This window comes from Rhagoletis zephyria, unplaced genomic scaffold (genome assembly GCF_001687245.7).
Source record: "Rhagoletis zephyria isolate East Lansing unplaced genomic scaffold, Rhagoletis_zephyria_1.1 Rzeph_scaffold_00638, whole genome shotgun sequence".
Lineage (NCBI taxonomy): Eukaryota > Metazoa > Arthropoda > Insecta > Diptera > Tephritidae > Rhagoletis > Rhagoletis zephyria.
In genome coordinates, this window is record NW_016157722.1 from 157,335 (window position 1) to 177,226 (window position 19,892).

The 19,892-nt window shown below is 38.5% G+C and overlaps 3 protein-coding genes across 3 annotated transcripts; 1 reads left to right on the plus strand and 2 right to left on the minus strand.

Moving 5' to 3' along the window:
- Positions 1-5,310: 5,310 nt before the first annotated feature.
- LOC108360833 (synaptic vesicle glycoprotein 2A-like) lies at positions 5,311-12,005 on the minus strand. Its single transcript, XM_017613276.1, has 5 exons — positions 11,963-12,005; positions 8,505-9,017; positions 8,018-8,441; positions 5,843-6,072; positions 5,311-5,648 (listed from the first exon to the last, which is right to left on the minus strand). The coding sequence occupies exons 1-5, from the start codon at positions 12,003-12,005 to the stop codon at positions 5,311-5,313; spliced, it is 1,548 nt and encodes a 515-aa protein (XP_017468765.1).
- A 2,217-nt stretch (positions 12,006-14,222) lies between these two features.
- Positions 14,223-17,556, minus strand: LOC108360834 (synaptic vesicle glycoprotein 2A-like). Its single transcript, XM_017613277.1, has 5 exons — positions 17,550-17,556; positions 16,969-17,481; positions 16,485-16,908; positions 14,840-15,069; positions 14,223-14,768 (listed from the first exon to the last, which is right to left on the minus strand). The coding sequence occupies exons 1-5, from the start codon at positions 17,554-17,556 to the stop codon at positions 14,431-14,433; spliced, it is 1,512 nt and encodes a 503-aa protein (XP_017468766.1). The 3' UTR covers positions 14,223-14,430.
- A 103-nt stretch (positions 17,557-17,659) lies between these two features.
- On the plus strand, positions 17,660-17,905 carry inaF-A (TRP channel auxiliary subunit inaF-A). The gene has a single exon (XM_017613279.1). The coding sequence runs from the start codon at positions 17,660-17,662 to the stop codon at positions 17,903-17,905; it is 246 nt and encodes an 81-aa protein (XP_017468768.1).
- The last annotated feature ends 1,987 nt before the right edge of the window (positions 17,906-19,892 follow it).

The window sequence follows — 19,892 nt, forward strand, 5'->3', positions numbered from 1 at the left end:
TTTCCCCATTGTGTCCGAAGTGTTAACTGCTTCTGTTGGAAATTGTGTTGATGTCCAGCAGCATGAGTGATCACATCGGCCTCGTCGTCCCTCTCTTGTCGGTGTACCATTCGCTCTTGCCTCGTTCGATGATTTGTCGATCAGCTACCAGTGATATTTGATTGCCACTTAGACACCTTCGTTCCGGCCGTATCGCTTTCTGAGTGTTTAATGGACTAATGTTTTGAAGTGCGTACTTCACTTCAAGTATTTGGTAGAAATATGAACTCATGTGGTTCGAGGCTTGGCTATCGGAATAATTCCATAGCATGGTTAATCGAATAACGAAATAAATTTGAAGAATTTTTTCCTCTTCACTCCCTGGCGTCAACAACATCCGCTTCGATGGTGAGTCTGTCCTTAAAACTGTACAGTGTAGCTGGTGACAATTTCAAAATGGGGGAGTATCGTTGTTCGACATAGACTTCTTTCAGACGAAATACCTTAAATGTCTTATTAAGGAGCGCAATGGTTCTGATGGTTGATTTAAGGGTGGTCATTTGAACGTGACCCATTGACAACTCAATCCTGATGTCTCCGAGTGAAGCCTTAACCCACAGTAATATTGGCAATTCACGTCCTTTGGTCCAATCGAAGCACACGTGAGTTCCGACATACTCGGCGGTACAGCACGTCGATGTAATCGGACTTTCATGGCACTTTTTCTCATTTGACGAGCTTTAGTAAAAGCTCGATTCCCGCACCACCTGTCGGATCAAACTGTGAGTCTAACTATCCATTGACCTACCCAAAGACACTAAAAAATGTCATTAAAAAAGGATCCACTCACAAACACACGTATAGAAGAATTTTATATATGTACTTACATACAAAGATAGGTAATAGTTTCAGCACCTTTGGGAGGCATCACGCCCCTTTTCAAATAGTCCCAATTTTCTTTAAGAGTATATTCGAGTACTCTACCATGAAAACATGCAGAGATAAGTAATATAACAAATTTTTCTTCACGACTATGCCACTGATTTTATATATATCCATACCAAGTTCCAGTACTCAACGATGAGCACTTCCAGAGATATGCAGTATGAAAAATTCGGTTTGTATGGGAGGTGGCAAGCCCCCCTCTTATAGCGGTATGAAATATACATTACGACCTATTCTCATATCTACCAAATATACAAACGAAAAAATCATACAAATCGGTCGAGCGGTTTCGGAGGAGTTCGACCACAAACACCACGGCACGAGATTTTTACAAGCTTTTATTCAACTTCACTTGTATGTATGTATGTATGCATGTATGTATGTATATACGTCCTGGAATTTTGTAATCAATATTATGTATTAGATGTCTTATTTATTTTTTATTAATTTGGATGTTAGTTAATATTGTTTTAAGGTATTTAGAAAATAGGCAAACTGTCGACTTTCTCTTTAAAATTCAATTTATAATATTTTAACCCAAGTCCATTTACATATCAGGTTTAGTTGTTGTCGCATCTCCAAGTTAAGTTGCCTGACACGAGGATTTATACGGCATGGACCTGGTGTTGATTGTTCCGCTCAGCTGCTAGTACAGCAGCGTCAGGAGGGAAACTTGAACGGATATCCGCGAGCCTACCGGCAGGTATGAAGCGTGCCGTTACAGTATTTACCACCTTACCGAACTAATGTGCGCTAACATGGACGTTTGTCGGTGTGGAAGGAGCGGCGAAGGCGTTGTCGGTAAATTCGGCCAAGCTATGCCAATCAGATTTTTCAAAGTTAATGTAGGCACGGTGGTCCGCGGAAGCAAAGTGGTCGGGTTCATGAAGCGAGATGATTATAGAAAGGTGATCTGATGCAAGCGATAGTATAGGCGATAACTGTTCTTAGCTCAGGCGAGCTAGTGCAACTACCCATAAGCCTGGCGGGGTGTCGTCGTCCTTAGGGCAGAGTGTCGAATATTTTGACGAACCAAAAATCTTGGTGCGCGTTAAAGTCATCTTCTAAAATGTGTTTTTCACTACCGTAGATTTAAATACAATAGCGAGTGACATAAATATTATGGTATGCAGTAAAGCCAAATTCCATCCATATATACATATATGCATTAACCAAGGTTGTTTTGGCGCACTTACAATTGTAAGCAATATACCGAATTACTGATATCTTTGCAGGTATATTTATAATGTTAATATCGATTAAATATAAATTAATGGCCATATTGGTATTTGTTGATATAATTTTTTTTTGGGCTTACACAATATAAACATGTATGCCACTTAAACCGTTAGATGACAATAACTACTGCCCCTCCTCGATGCCACCGAATTCACTAACAATTGGCTATCTTATTGCCATGGCATCACTTTATCAAAGCCTCCAATGCGACTCACATGCTTCATATTATGTCGTATTCAGTCATATTCGCATTCCACGCAGTGCCACACAGTGAGTGCAACATTAAAGCGCAACATTAGTAAACAACAAACGCCTAAACAACGCATGCGTACGGAAATCTTATGTACAGAAAAGTATTTATTTAAGTAAGTACATAAATTTCGGTATGTTTGTGTGTGTGCGCTTGGATGTAAGCCAATCCATCCATCCATCCAGTATCCAACTATCAACGCACAGCTCAATCAATGGTTAACCTGCTCACAGGTGAAGCAAGCTGATCGTACAACAGCAATAAGCTTGAAATGGCTACAGCTGCTGTTGTTGAAATCACAGGCAGTTCTTAAATATGCCACTAACGTGCGCTTTTCTACGTATGTATGTACACTAGGGTGGTGCAAAGTATGTAAAGCGGAATTAGGATTGTTCTATATCAAAAGAAATATACCCCTGATTCTTATTTATTTTGAAATCAAAAACTATTTAGGGGTCGCTCAAAGCGCTCAAAGTTTTCCATGTATAATAATAAAAAGAAAATATTTAGTGTTGGAAAATGGTAAAATAAAACAAAATGTTTTTTTTTACTAGAAGTCTGTTGAAAAAAAGCATAGTTGTCCGATCAAAAAATATTTATTTTCAAGAATTCTATACAATTTCTGCAAAACATTGTTTTTCCTGACATAAAATACATGGAATACTTTGATGCTTTGAGCGAACTCTAAATATTTTTTGATCTCGAAATAAAAAACTGAGGTATATTTTTTTATATATAGAACAATCCTAGAGGGTGAGAGCATTAAAAATGGGACTTTAATTTTTTCATATGCATTTTTGGACAACCCTAATGCACACATATTCATATATATATATATATATATATATATATGCGTGTGTTACGCTCATCGTCGCATTGCATTGCGTCGCATCACTTCACAACATCACAACACATTTATATGCAACCGCACTTTGCCTGGAATGCTTTTTGCCCATTTAAGTGCATACATTTACTAACAGTGCAGCGGCAACCGTATTTGTGGCAAGCCAAAAGACAACACAAAAAAGGTTACAATTCTAGGCAAGTGACATTTCTTCATTTCAGCGCAATGCCACTTCAGCTATGTACATACATACATATGGCAAGTTGATTCAGCGCGGTGCGGTGCGGTGACCAGCAGATGAGACCGCGCGCCGCATTTAGAATGCCGAAGTTGGCAGTTGCGTGCAATGACCGCTGGCTGCTGCTAATGCTATCGTTTGCTATATTTGGCCCGCCGTTTGCGGTTACCTCATTTTACCACACCGCTCGACATGATTTGCTGCGTGCCTCGGTCGTCTCAGTCACAACTGTACAACTGTCGCTGAAGCTACCATCAAACGGTGATCGTGGCCCCCGTCAAACGGTGAATGCTGTTCCATTTGACTTGAATGTGGCTCATGTGTGTATGGCTGTGAGTGTGCCAGTATTTACTACCTTTTTATGATGTTTGGCACCCTATTGATATTTGGTATTTTTTCTGAATTTTTTGCAATCATATTTTTTTCACATATTTTCAGTTTAATTTACACTCACATTTGTACATATTTACATACATATCGAACCTCTTGAAGGACTTTGTACTACTAACACTGGATCCGAATAAATCCTCTGTAGGAATGGCTTTATCCAGTAATTCACCATACATACTATCGCCAACACCGAGCCGTTTAGATTCTCTTCCTGGAGAACAAGTGACTGTTAAACCTAAAATTGATCATACAGCTATAATCGGGCCTGCCAACCTAGCTCAAACCTTGCCTTTTTGGCCCTATTTTACTTCAAAAGGCACCTTATTTTTCTTTTTGACACAACGCACAGTGGGATTTAGGCGAAAAAATTCAGTTTTTCAACATTCAATTTTTATGTTTGGACGATTTAGCCCAGAGGTTCCCAAACCTTTTTTTCTCGTAGACCACTTTCAAAACCTAACTGGTTTCGGTGGACTCCCTGCTGCTACATTTGTAACATATTCCCAAAGCTCGTCCAAAATCAAATTCGGAGTGGCACAAATAAAGGTAAAATATTTTCTTGTGTTCTATCTATTAAAATAATGTGATTACACGCTTGGATGTTTTAAAAACCAGAGCTCGTAAATACATCAAAGTACTCCTCGCTCTGAAGAGTTATATCTTTAAGAGCACTCCTAGTGCTAGCATTATTTACATTCTCTTCCCCATAAACTCCTCATGAATTTGCATGTGGCGTATTTGTAAAATAGTTTTGCGAAAAATATTTATCACACATTTTTTTTAGTATTTAGATGTATTTAGATTTAGAGTATTAGATTTATAGTATAAAAATAAAAATTTAAAAATAAAAAGCTAAGGATGGTTTTTCCAACATTAGTGATAATATAAATCAAAACGGGTATATTAAGCTGTTTTAGCGGGTGCGTTAAAAAAAAATTTACACCCAAAATTGTCTCTCTATATAAGTGTTCAAACCAAACTGACACACACTAAACATTTTTTCGTGATACACCCTACTGTATATTCACATAAAATACACACGTACTTACTATTTTAATGCTACAAATATATTTATTTATTTATAATTTTTTGTAAATCTTGCGTATATGTATGTTTTGCAAATGTGGTTCTTTGGAGAATTGCACACTACCACTAATAATACTTAACAACTACTAATTTAAGCATTTTTTTATACATTTTTAAACTGGTTGTTTGCAAAATTCAAACTAAAATTACCAGTATTTTGTACGATTCGATAAGTCTTTCGAATAATGGTTGCTGCTTCAAATTTTAATCATCTCAGTGAGGTAAATTGTAGCCCAATATCGCCTTTGCCGGCTCGCAGTGACACATTTAAAAATCTTTAGTAAATAAATATTATTTATTTTAATCTCGAATACTTGCTGGAATTCATTACAACATTTGTCACTTCTTCTCATGCTTCTTCTCTGGCAGTACAGTTGCTAGGGCAATTAGCATTGCGATAATACCGACAATTGCCCAAAATACTATGTCGCAAAATTTTAACAAAAACAAGCCAATAAGATTTCCGCCTGCAACAGAACCTAAGCGACCAATCATCATGGCGAAGCACATGCCCATCGCATTGATCTCCGTCGGATAGAACTCAACCGAGAGTGTACTTATGATGCCGCTGCAATTACCAATGCTCATTAACAAGGTCAAGGCAATAACGACGGCTGCAAACTCGGAAAGCCAATGTGTAATGACAGCACACAAGCAGCAAATGACGAGCCATATAACTAGAAAAGATAATTAGAATTTTATAAATGTATTTTAGTATTTGAAATCGACCACAAAAATGGCTTTTTCGGTTCTACAAAAAATGTTGCCTTTTCACTGCACTCTCTTTAGTGTTTGTTCAGAGAGGGCAATGAAAGGGCAATATTTTTTGTCGTAGATACGAAAACGCCATAACTTACTTCCCAAAACTTACTTAATAAATTCACTTTTCCAACTTTATCGATGGTGTAAGCGAAAATGACGAAAACTAAAATAAAGATGACACCAACCATCATCAGGACTTGAAACATAAAATTATCAATTGAACCACTACAATCATTTGCTTTTGGCTTCGTTGCAATGGGTTCCATGCCACCTATTATCTCACACACCTTGAGGCCTTGGCCGTTTTTAGCAATGAGTTCATTGAGTATTGTCGGAAACCTGAAATACAGAAGAGAGAGAGAGAGAAATAGATAATATGGAGCCGAAAAACTGAACATAAAATTTATAAGATGTTTGGATGAATCTTGCAGAAAATTTTGCTCACAAAGTGCCAAAGAAACAATTTTCCTTAAAGAGTGGATAACGTCGTTTAAAGTACAAAACCGCGTAACTGACATTATTCTATCCAGAAATGCGATTGCTTTATAAAAAAGTGAACCGATATTGAGTGTTTATCCACAACTTTTGATACATTGTGATTTTAAAGACATTCCAGCACAAAGTTTGCTCAGGAACACAATAATTTATAAATTAACATAATTTGAATATTTCTTTTATTGTGATAAAAAAATTAATCGATTTATCGATCATGCGATACATAAATTCTGAGTTTTTTGGGGAGTCAGTGCGTATTTCCTTGAAGGCTTATACCCTATTTTTTTAATTCTTTGTGTCTTGCAACTTGATCAAAGGCATACAACTGAATATATAAGGGCCAATTTCAGATAAATACTTAAATTGCCCTTAAGTTTAATTTTGGATTGTTATTTAAATGGCATTTGACTTTCGTTTGGTTTCTCTTTTTCTTCTTTATTGGCGTTGTAACCGCCTAAGCGATTTTATCTGAGTCCGAAACGGCACCTCAGTCATTTCTCTTCTGTGCCAACTGACGCCAATTAGAAATGCCAAGTGAAGCCAAGTCCTTCTCCGCCTAGTCTTTACAACGTAGATGAGGCCTTCCTCTTCAGCCTTCCTTCTACAGCTCATCGTTAAATCTTCGCCTTGTAGCTTTATGGATCTTTCTTTGCTGGAACTTAGTCCTACATATTACCATGATCGCCTCAGTCCGCTATCGGTCGTTTCGTCATGGAAGCTGAAATTTCTGGCCAAGCACGATTTTCATGCTCATAGAAGAAATCCTTGGACGTTTCGTCCTTATCTTCCGTCAGGGAGATGTTGAAGAATCTAGCTTTGATACGGTTTGTGGTTAGACGTTCGTCCACCAGGGTGAACTGGAGTACTCGGCGACGGAGCCTCTTCTCACACAGATTCAACAACGGATTTGCGCTACTTTCCGTGGCAACTTTAGTTGACATCGCAAGACGCCATATATTTGTCTCTTTCTTATCCATTACATTTCTTAGCTAGCCTTGGCGGCAGCCTTAGTTTTCCCGATGGCATCAACTGGCCTGATGGAGGCACCTTCCCTATTAAGGGACTCATTGAAGTTTTTCATTGCAACTGCTTTGGTATAGAACTAGTCACATAGGTCCCAAACCTAATGCAGAGGCTGGTGCAATTTTTGAGATCCGATTCGTGTATATAGCGATCCACTTACTACAGAGAGCCACCCTTTTTGAAGACGCACCTTATTGGGAACAAACGCTACATAGTTCAGTGGGCACTTCTATTGAGTACGCTGCTCTAAAGACTCCTCCGTTTCTGCCACGACCCAAGGCTTCACAAGGGTAGCAACGGTTCTTCGCGTTATCCAGGTTGCCCGAACGCGGTCGTAAGAGTAGGAATTGAGAATAGTAGGGGAATTGTAATTGCCTTCCCAGATACCCTACTATATCCCATGTGTATTAAACTAAAGAAGTGAGTTTACCAAGCATACCTTCCTTGATAATGATATAGGATAGTTCATAAATTTTGCCTTTATGCGAATTTCGGAAGCTCAGCGAGGGATGTGAGACAAACCCGAATAGACAATTAAATAAAAAAAAATCAATAACTGCACTCCGAGCGCCATTTTAAATTTGTGGTGTGCGTATTGATAATATCACTTCAACGGAGAGGCCCATAGCTCAATTCTGCGACCGTGCAGGATATGGCTTTTGTAAAAAATATTGTTTAAGGCAGAAATACACTCGGAGTTTTACCATTGCTGAGATTATAAACTGGTTAATATCAATTCACATATTTCTGTTACACCGTCACTTACCACATGAACAGTCCCTCAGAGACTCCAAATGTCACAAACAAGGAGAAACATATGTTAAACGTTTTCAAGCAACGTTGCCTATAAAACAGTGGCATTGTTTGACTCCAAATCATTTTAAATGCATCACTGACACCATGAATGTTTGCCAAATCGGCACCACCAGTCTCTAAAATAATACTTTTCACGGGAAAATTCTCTGACTTGTCGCCGGTATTCTTTGAGTAAATGCTACGCAAAGTATTTAAAGCTCCATCATGATTTCCATGCACCAGCATATATTTCGGCGTCTCGGGCAGTGTACATAACCCAGCGAGTCCCAAGAACGACAGTGTTGTATTAATGAGGAAGAAAAGTCGCCATGAGGTGAACCGCATGCCAAAAATTACACTATCGAATTGTAGGGGAAGAATGACAAGACCGACGGCTGAAAAATTAAAAAAAAAAATTAGCCAAAAATGTTCACTTTCACGTTCTTTCCACAACTCACCTGGCAAAATCACGAAGGCCAGCGGTAGAAAAATTGTCAATAGCGCCACGTAGCGTATGCGCGTTTTATTGCTGTGAAACTCACCGACCAAACTATAGACACACGCCTGACAGCCAGAGATGAAGAAACCGTTGAGGAAGCGAAATACGATTAGCATCCACAAGTTGACGGAAAAGGCTGCTATAATTGTTGTAATGGCTGCCAATGTTAATGAATATCGCAAAGTTCGCACGCGACCCGCTGTATCCGCCAGGAAGCCCACCATGTGTGAGCTGAGCATAATGCCGAAGAATCCCGCCGATGCAAGTAGACCCTGCTCGCTTTCTGACGCTTCCATATCACATTTTACAAAGGGAATTATCATGCCCATGCACAAAGTCTCAGTCATGACAGCTAAAAAGCATAAACCGCTTATAAGCATCAGCGTGTAGTGGAAGCGTCCGACACGCGTCAGTCCTAGGGCTTCGTCGAAACTGTGTGTGTACACTTGGGATGTGGCATTTTTTTGTTCACCTGAAATGAGAAATGAAAATAGTATAGAAATATTCAGCATTATTATATATCTGGATATATATCCGATTTAAGTGTAACCGAGACGAACTAAATGTAATCGACGTAAAGCAAGCCGAAGACGAACGATAGACAAAACAAATTGCAATCCGAGATGATATCGACACCTGAATGGAACATCGATCTGTCTCCGTAGCCAGTTCGAAAACGCCCTATCTCAGAAAACTTTTCAATAACGCCTTATCTCAGAATTTTATTGAAGAATGCCCTATCTCAGCAATTTTCAATACATTTTCAGCTGAGATAGGGCATTTTTGAACCGAGTTCTTCAACCAAGTTCTGAGACGGGGTGTATTTCAATAAAATTCTGTAATGGGACGTTCTGGAAAAGTTTGCTGAGATAGGTCGATCACTTCTTTTCTTTTCTTTTTTGATGTATTTTAATATTTCAAACTAACGGAACGCTATGTAAAAAATTTCGGTCTCGCTTTCTTTCCTTGCGAATAGTTCAGAGAAGATTTGTTTCCGTTTCGCTCTCTGACAGAATGTTCCTGATACTTTACCTCCCAAATTTTTCTTCGAGAGAAAGTTCTTTAGACTTTTGTTCCCGTTTTGTTCTCTTAGAAATGTCCCCGAAAGTATTTTTCGATTTTTTTTCCTCTTTGGGAACGTAAGATAAATTAAATAAATAAATGTAGAAAAATACAGCTTGCAGCAAATAGTGGATATTCAAAAAAAACAAATCAAAGAAACCAAATCACTCCAAAATTGCTTTCAAATATTACTAAAGTCACGCGTACCCCAACGTTTAGCCTCTTTTTATTTAAGTTATAAAACTAACCTGTAAAATTTTATTATAAGCGTAGACAGGTGTTATAAAAATGGATTTTGTGTTCTTAATTACTTATTTAATTTATTTAAATAAATGTCTCTTTTATAGATAATTAAACAATATCAGTTTTTTTTTACTATGTGTAGCAACTACCCCAGGTGCTATAAAGTAGTAGATAAAAAGATTTTATGACACAAGCAACTAACCCGTAGGAAAAGGAGCGCGTAATAATGCTTTAACAAGAACTTACACTTCACCCGGCCGTCCATACCACTTACCTGCCGAGGCAATATTACTTTAACAAAGGCGTGGCCTCTAAATGGAGGTAGGAGTTTGGAATGTACATTTGGTCTTAAACGTACATACATATGTACATACATACTTCTGAGCCGCTTTACCAAGTAAGGTACGTAGAATGTAGAGTAGTCTCTCGGAAATAACTTCGGCGGCACGCTATTTTGCAACTTTAAATACAAGCGTCCTCGGAGGTATTCATTTTGTCATTTACTCATTCCTGTTATTGCTCATGATGAAACAGCTGAAAGCAAACAATGGATTTCCTTGTAAGGTGCTTACTTCTTTTCCCAGTGGGTAGGTAATGAGTGTAAAGAACCTGAAGGAACATAAACATTTTGTTTTCACTAAAAATTTCCATATCGTCATTTAAAGTGCAATACCACTCAAATGATATTTGCTCACCGGAAACTCCTGACATCAAGCCTTATCCATTCATGCCAAAATATCGATACTTAGTTACGAAAGGTGGAGATAATCAGGTAGAAGAGACAGAAGTCTTGGCACAGAGATTTTTTTGCCATGTATGCGAAGTTTTGTTTCTAATTTCTTTCCGCTAATTTTTTATGAAAAATATAGTTCAAACTACAACAAAAAACATAAAAGTAAAATCTCTAAAGTTTTTGCAAAAATCAGGAGAATTCTATAAATTTGCATACTAATTTACAACAACTAATCAGAGTTTTTAGAAAAATCGTAGGTACGCGGTTTTATAGCCTATACAATTTTAGTATAACAAAGTGCAAGTTTGAAGTTGCTAAAAAATCGCATTGATTTTTGGCAATTTTTTCGTGCAGTTTTTTCCATACAAAGTATGTTCGACATTTTTTTGTATGGAAAAAAACAATAACACCGTTATTTTTATATTTTTGTTGTAGCATGAAATACATTTTTTTGAACCACAGCGAAAAGAAATTAGAATGAAAAACTTTACATACATTGCAAAAAATTTTCTGTGCCAATAATTTTGTTCGGCAGTTTAGGTATATGCAGGGCCGGTTTAACATCATATAGGGGCCCATTAGCGAATAAACAGCTGGGAGAGGAATGAAGTACAATATTGGAAAAAATCAACATTTTGGTGCCGTATTGGTCGATATCCCATTAAAAAGGACACTTGGGCCTTACTACTTCCGTATTTTACATGCAGACTTACAATGGCGCTTTTTCCTCCGCCAAATAGAGTTTCACTGATTTCCTGCTATGAAGATTATTCGATTTGGCGTCGGAATCTTATTTAAACTAACTCAGCCTAACCCTGTCCCCTATATAAGTAATCCGCGACGATCCTTTTCTCCACCTGGATAAATGAGGTCAAGCTGCTATTAAGCATCCACGTCGGCGTCATGGCAATACTGTCGGCTAATAACCCGACAATTTTAGGGGTTACCTTGAATAGCTTGCTCTCCTCCTCCGCGCTTACAATCTGCCTTATCCTGAGTCTCGCCCGAAAAAAGATTCAGCCGAAAATTTATCATCCGCCCATATTAAGTACATGGAAACCAAAAGTGAAAAGTGAACCGGTTCGGAGAAAATGAAACTCATGATAAGGCTGAATATTTCTAGACTTTTAAAACCTGTAAACTCAACCGTAGAATTTTTTTCATTCCAAACACTTTCTTCAAAATTCGCATCATATCGGGAAATAAACTTTTTGTTGAACCAAAAAAAATACACATTCCATCGAGCGTTATTACTTTTTTGTTGGTTCGTTAAAGGTACATTAGGAGCTGTTGAGATTTTAGTGCTTTATTTTCGCTCCTCATGGGAAAATTTCGGTAATCTCACCAGACACAAGTTTTTATTCTTTTTATTCACTCACCAAACTCATTTTCCAATTCCGCTATATACGCTGAGTTATCCATTTTATTGGTTATATTTTGAAGCTTTCATGTGAAAAATATAGTTTTATTAATTACTAAAAAAATTTCTAAATATTTTTTAATATCTGTCGAAATTCAGTGCACAAAAACCGACAATCGAGTGAATCATAAACTCTATATCACAACTCAGCACATTTTAAATAACGATTAAGTGAGCTAAAACGAAATTACTGTCATTGCATACACCGGCGAGATGCCCCAGATATTTGAACCGACTGAGTAGGGCACGTCAACTGAAAGCTTAAAACCCCTGACATTGCATTTTAATGCCCAAATTGAAGAGCAAGAGCAATGAAGTGACGACACTGCTTTCACACTACTTAAAACTTCTGTTTAAGCATTTAATAACTACACACTTAAGTATGTATGTATACTAACATATAAAAATTTATCTTCCGAATTAACGGCAAACATAAGTACCTATGAAATAGAGTGGTGCACAAGGCGACCTACAGCTGGTTTCAAGTAATTCGAAAATTTTACTTGCAATGCATTTTGTTTTCCATCAAGAAAACCTGCTTAATGTTAAAGGCCGTCGAAAGACTGCTAGACCTCTTCATTTCGGATTAACTAAGACACGTAGCTCCATTACACAACACTCAGTTTTCGTATCTCAAAGGAAAATCTACAGATACTGCCCTGCAGTGTTTAGTTGGTAAAATCAAAAGGGCCCTCGATTTTAAGAAGGTTATTTTATGTGCCTTCCTGGACATCGAGCGGGCTTTTAAAAAATGCCGTCTACGAATCTGTCTCAATGCCACTGGTCCAACAAGGCATGGAACTGTCCACTGTCGGGTGAATCGACACCATGCTCTGTGACCTTGATATCACATCTTCCCTAGGCAACAACTTCGTGAACATCAGAGCCATAAGAGCCTGCCCACAGGGAGGTGTTCTTTCTCCTCTACTCTGGTCTCTTGTATTACACGTTATGGCCGCAGCTCTGCATATACCGAACTATAGTCCGTCCGATTGTAACTTATGCCTCCGTAGTCTGGTGACCAAAAACACTGCAAAAAACTGCCGTTTCAAGCCTAAACAGGCACTAAGGTCGGTGACTGGAGCATTTTTATCCAAGCAGCAGCTGCTCGAGGAATTTGCCGACCAAGATATCTGGTCAAATGGTTTATCCGAACTAGATCCCAGATATGTACACTGGTATACAGACGGATCCAAGATGGAGGACATAGCAGGAGCGGCTTGTTTTGACCAAGCACCAAACTTTCTCTGGCATTATCCAACTCTTGGCAGTAAGGGATCGTAGGTAATGAGGCCGCCGGCAAACGAGGGGGCTCATCGTGTGTACTTGTCGAGCCGGAAATGTTTCGTGGACTCATTTGGTCCTCCACGAGGCTCGTAATCTAAGCGCGGTTAAACTCAGAAAGCAGTAAGTACTGAGGAGAGGTAGTAGAGGAGGCCTTAGATGGGCCAGAATTTTTGGTCATTCTTTTGCTAGGAAAGATATATGTAAGTCCCTATAAAGGAGACTAATAACATCTTGCGCCGTCAGGGTTAGGAACCATTAAAGGGATACAAAAGAAATTCTAGGCCCCGGTTTACCTTGTTTCTGTTCCACTGTTCCCAATAAAATTGACATTATATTTACATTACAATGGGTCAAATGAGAATTATTTATTTACTGAGAACACGTTTTGTGGGTATTTTCAGAAGAATAGAAAATAGCTAAGTTATTTTCGATGAACACATATGGTATACACCATATTAGATTAGATTAGATTATATTTAGAGGAGAGAGCAGGTCACCTAGTTACCGCGACTTTGCGACACACCTTAATCAACTCCAATCGGTATCAAAATTTATATGTGATATCTATGACAGTGGTGTTACCGATTGAAGGGGTGAGACTGAAAAAAATCGTTCATTTGATTTTTTTAAGGATCACCCTAAAGTACCTATCTGTGCCCGTCAATTAAAGTAGGTTGAGTGACTTTAGAAGGTTTGACTTTAAACAAAAAAATATGAAGTTTCCCTAGAAAAATTCTATGTTTTCATGAGGTTTCTATTAAGATGGCATTTTGCATTACACCTACGGCTAGTCAATTTTTTGTGAATTCGAGATTGACAAACCGTGATAATTTTCTTTTTTTTTAATCTTGCGTTTATTAATGTTTTGAAAATGTGGTTCTTTGGCGAATACCGCATAACCGCCTATAATATATAACTACATTACAATTTAATTATTTATTTATATGTATGTATATTATTAGTATTTTCTACAAGTCTTTCGAATAATGGTTGATGTTTCAAATATGAATCATCTCAGTGAGGTAAATTGTAGCCCAATATCGTCTTTGTTGGCTCGCAGTGACACATTTAAAAATCTTTCGTAAATAATTATTATTTATTTTAATCTCGAATACTTGCTGGAATTCATTACAACATTTGTCACTTCTTCTCACGCTTCTTCTCTGGCAGTACAGTTGCTAGGGCAATTAGCATTGCGATAATACCGACAATTGCCCAAAATACTATGTCGCAATATTTAAATAAAAACAAGCCAATAAGATTTCCGCCTGCAACAGAACCTAAGCGACCAATCATCATGGCGAAGCACATGCCCATCGCATTGATCTCCGTCGGATAGAATTCGATTGAGAGCGTTCCAATAATACCACCGCAATTACCAAGGCTCATTAACAAAGTCAAGGCAACAATGGCGGCTGTAAACTCGGAAAGCCAATGTATAATGGCAGCACAGACGCAGCAAATGACAAGCCATATTACTAAAAAAGATAATTAGAATGTTATATGTATTTGAAATCGATCACTTTCAACTTTCTTGCCAAAAACTTACTTAATAAATTAACTTTGCCAACTATGTCGATAGTGTAAGCGAAAATGACGAAAATTAACATAAAAACGCCACCAATCATCATCAGGACTTGAAACATAAAATTATCGATTGAACCACTACAATCGTTTGCATTCGCCTCCGTTATTGTGAGTTCCATGCTTCCTATTACGTCACACACCTTAAGGCCTTGGCCGTTTTTAGCAATGAGTTCATTGAGTATTGTCGGAAACCTGAAATACAGAAGAGAGAGAGACAGATTAATATCGAGCCGAAAAAGTGGGCATAAGGTTTAGAAGATGTTTGCATGAATCTTCCAGAAACTTTTGGTAAAAAAAATGTCAAAAAGATAATTCTCCATTAAAGACAAACAGGTGGCAATTTATCCCACCAAGTCAGTTGATAGAAGAAGGTGCTGCCGCTGTAATACCCACTCCCGGTGATGCAAGACCGGTAATTCCTTTTTGTTTACATTCAACAACCGTTAACCTGGCCGAAAAAAGTCGATACAACGACAAAAGTAGCGAGATTGATACTTGAATTTAGTTCTCTCAGCACTGGAAGCGTACCTTCCGTCTATCACAACATGATAGATTTGGTTTCTCGGGCTTCGACGAAATCGATCAGCATAAATTCGATATCGGATGTTTCGTCGTCTAGGCTGAATTTTTCCACAGTGGGGTCACAGATTACTTGGTGGCACATCCTTAAACATTTAAACCGAGTACGTGAGAGTGGCCCACCTAAAGCTCACTTTGTTTCTGCCATGACCCAAGACTCTACACAGGGAGGTTGCCGCAAGACGCGGACGTAAAAGTGGGAATTGAGAATAAATAGTAGAGGAGTTGTAATTCCATTCCCAGAAGCTCCACTATATTCCATCTGTATTAGACTAAAGAAATATTGCGGGACACTTCGTGGACAATGAGCTTCCAATGCGTGGCATCCTCATTAGCTCAGCCAGGGATGGGGTAGAATTTGAAAATTCAGAGTTTCCTTGCTAATAGTGTTTTTGGTTGTTCAACGGACAAAGGACGATTAGGTGGTATACTTTCAGCAATCCCTGCTCATATGCCCTTATTTCGCTTTCTTGTAAGCCTAGCTGTCAGTCATATTCCTTTAAATCAGAGATGCCAACTCTATCAAGGCTTATTTCACTCAATTTCTGAAAAAAATTGCCAATTTTGAATCGGAAACCAAACTCCAGTTGGTATCCCTGCTTTCAATTCTCGCCTAGCTATGTATATTAGGGTGGTTCAAAATAAGTAAAGTCGCAATTTTAATGCCCCCACACCCTAGGATTGTTCTATGTAGAAAAAAATACCCATATTTTTTTATTTCAAATCAAAAATCAAAAAATATTTAGAGGTCGCTCAAAGTGATCAAAGTTTTCCATGTATTTTATATGGGGAAAACAAGTCTTCGTAGAAATGCTATGCAATTCCTGACAATCAATAGTTTTCGATCGGAAAACGCTGGTTCCCTTCAGGAGACTTCCAATAGCACTACCCATCTGCTTATTTAACCCGTTTTTCACCGCACGGGAGATGGCTCACCCAAATATTGGGCACTCACTGTTCCCATGTCATTGGTGAGCTTATAAACCGGTAAATATAAAGTACCGAATTTCCATCAAACCGTCACTTACCACATGAACAGTCCCTGAGAGATGCCATATACCACAAACAAGGACAAAGATAAATTAAACGTTTTCAAGCAACGTTGCCTATAAAACAGTGGCATTGTTTGACTCCAAATCATTTTAAATGCATCACTGACACCATGAATGTTTGCCAAATCGGCACCACCAGTCTCTAAAATAATACTTTTCACGGGAAAATTCTCTGGCTTGTCGCCGGTATTCTTTGAGTAAATGCTACGCAAAGTGTTTAAAGCTGCATCATGATTTCCATGCACCAGCATATATTTCGGCGTCTCGGGCAGTGTACATAACCCAGCGAGTCCCAAGAACGACAGTGTTGTATTAATGAGGAAGAAAAGTCGCCATGAGGTGAACCGCATGCCAAAAATTACAATATCAAATTGTAGGGGAAGGATGACCAAACCGAGGGCTGAAAAATGTAACAAAATTTTAGCCAAAAATGTTCACTTTTGCGAGCTCCACAACTCACCTGGCAAAAATACCAACGCCAACGGTAGAAAAATCGCCAGCAATGTCACGTAGCGTACGCGCGTTTTATTGCTGTGAAATTCACCGACCAAACTAAAGACACACGCCTGGCAGCCCGAAATGAAGAAACCGTTGAGGAAGCGAAATACGATTAGCATCCATGTATTGACGGAAAAGGCTGATATAATTGTTGCAGTGGCTGCCAATGTTAATGAATATCGCAAAGTTCGCACGCGACCCGCTGTATCCGCCAGGAAGCCCACCATGTGTGAGCTGAGCCCAATTCCGAAGAATCCCGCCGATGCGAGTAGACCCTGCTCGGCTTGCGACGCCTCCAGTTCACATTTTACTAATGGCATTATCATGCCAATGCCCATAGTCTCAGCCATGACAGCCATAAAGCATAAACCGGATATCAACATCAGCAGGTAGTGAAAGCGTCCGACACGCGTCAGACCTACGGCTTCGTCGAAACTGTGTGTGTAAACCGGGGAATTGGCATTTTTTTGTAAACCTGAAATGAGAAACGAAGGGGCATTTGTCAATCAAATGTCATAAAATATGATAGAAATAATATTTCGCATCGCATTTATGCTAAGTAAGTGCAAGAAGTGAAATTACACTTTTGATTTAAGTGACTTAGCTAAAGCGCTTGCAAAGAAATAGAAATCTTTTTCAGTTTCGTATACACAATGGACAACGGCACGTCGGCAGCTAACGAGGAGTCGGAAACAACAGTGGAAACTGCAAGTTTCTTCGACACCAAACTCTTTCGTTGGTTTTCGCTTTTCCTTTATCTCGGTGGCATAAGTGGCCTTGGTATGATTTTATCGATTTATTATTTGTTGTTTTTTGACTCAACCATGCCCGATATACATATAAAGTTCCCGATATCTATTGACGGCAAACCTGTGCAAAAAGTTCAAGCGTTTCCATAACGTGGTAAGTTAGTGTATGAAATTGAAATTATTGTCCATATAAATTAAGTTTAAACGGTATTGATCTAATAAAATATACGATATTTTTTAAAGTTAAGTTAGGTTAGGTAAGAGAGCCGCCGTATTGTTGTGTCCTTAATGGAAGAGGGAAAAAAGACACAGGAAGGCCGGAGGTGGGAGAGGGAGGGTAGAAATGGAGGAAGGCAAGGAACCGCACGATGACACCCAAGGCTTTTTATAAGAAAAATGCTGCATGCCCACAAGGAAACTTCTCAAAACGACTGATATCAATTACCGAAAGCTCATCGGGAGTGTGGAAAAAGTGCGCTCCAAGGTTTGTGAAGCTTAATCTCTCAAAGGCAGAGCACCAGAGCAGCTGGTGTTGACATGATTGCAGCTCATCATGCTCCATGCAGATGGTGTAGTAACGGCCATTGATGAAAGCCAACCTTATCGCATGCTTATCTATAACGCAATAACCGGTTAGAGCTCTCACCAATAGCGAGAGGTGTAACTTGTTTAGTCTCCAGAGCTTTCTTTATCCACTCTGGTCTACTTTCGGCGTGACATTCTGGTATTATAACTCTTCTGACAGGCGGAGAAATCGTTTAAATTTTCATTTGTTCAAAGAAAGCTTTTGCAAGGGAGTTTAGGGAGTGTCAAAACTCGTATGTCACTAGTGAGCAAACCTTTAATTATTGAATCATGGGATTCTATGTCCTCTCCCTACGATTAAGAAATCATCGCATTCCAATTTGTATTTTCAGAGAAAAATAAATAAATTCCGTAACATTGCAAAAAATTCAAAGGCTCATAAAAAGTCTAAACTTGAACATTTTTCTAAGAAATTTGCGGAGCGTATCTTAGGTGGGTAGAACTTCATTTGAGCGAAAAATCAACTAGAAATTCGAACGTCGGTAAATGTGACCCACTTGAGTTGGCCTTACCCAATTACTTTTTCTTACCATTTACTTCATTTTATTTTATTTTTTTTTTTGTAAGTTCTGACCGCTTACTTAAATTTGTTTGAATAAATCGAAAAAGGAATTTGCATAGCTTTTATTCATACGGCCCATTGCCTCTTCTTGGATCGCTACTACGGCTGAATGCGTGATTGAAGTTGGGTACACCTGAAAGTCCCCCAAATCTACATTAGCTCTACTCAGGATGCTCGCTGTCTTGTCTTGATGTAGAGCAATTTATAATTTTAGCACTAACGTGAATTAATATTAGTATTGTTATAATAATGACAGGACCACTTAAAGCTTTTCTTACAATACTAATATTCATTATGAAATTTATGTTTCTGCTAATTTGTAATGAAATAAATCAGGCCACATAAAAATTGTCGAGCTATTAGCTAAGCGTAATCCAAGACATTCACATTATTTGCAGCACATTTCAAAGAAACCATCTAAGTATGAATCAGCAAATATATTTTCTTATGAATGCACGTACACACATACTTACATGACTTGCTATTCAATTCGCCGCACTCGACGGTAATAAAGCGATACTTAAGTGACAGCTGCTTAGCGGCAGGGTCCAAACTTAATTCATATGTGCATTTGTATGTATGTATATGCATGCATATGTATGTACTTGCCGTATCGTTCACTTGTAGCTAAATACCCCCGCAAACTATGTATGTATGTATTTATGTAACGCATAAATGTATATAAGTGTATTTACTTAAATATATAAGCGTGTGAGCTTGAGTGAGTACACAAAATTCAGGGAATATGCCCCATTGGAAACATTCCATTCGCAGTGGTGTTCTCCGTCCAGCTCTTGAATGACAATGAATGTCTCCAATATGGCAATAGAAAAAATATGGGGGATGGAATCCAAAATAATACACTGGCGCGGTATAGTGGTATGGTGCGAGACCCTTAGAAAAGAGTCCATCTATGTATTCACAGATGGCACAAAGCTCGAGAGGAGGGTTGGTACATGACTTCTGTAGAAGCTGTAAATATAAAGAGGA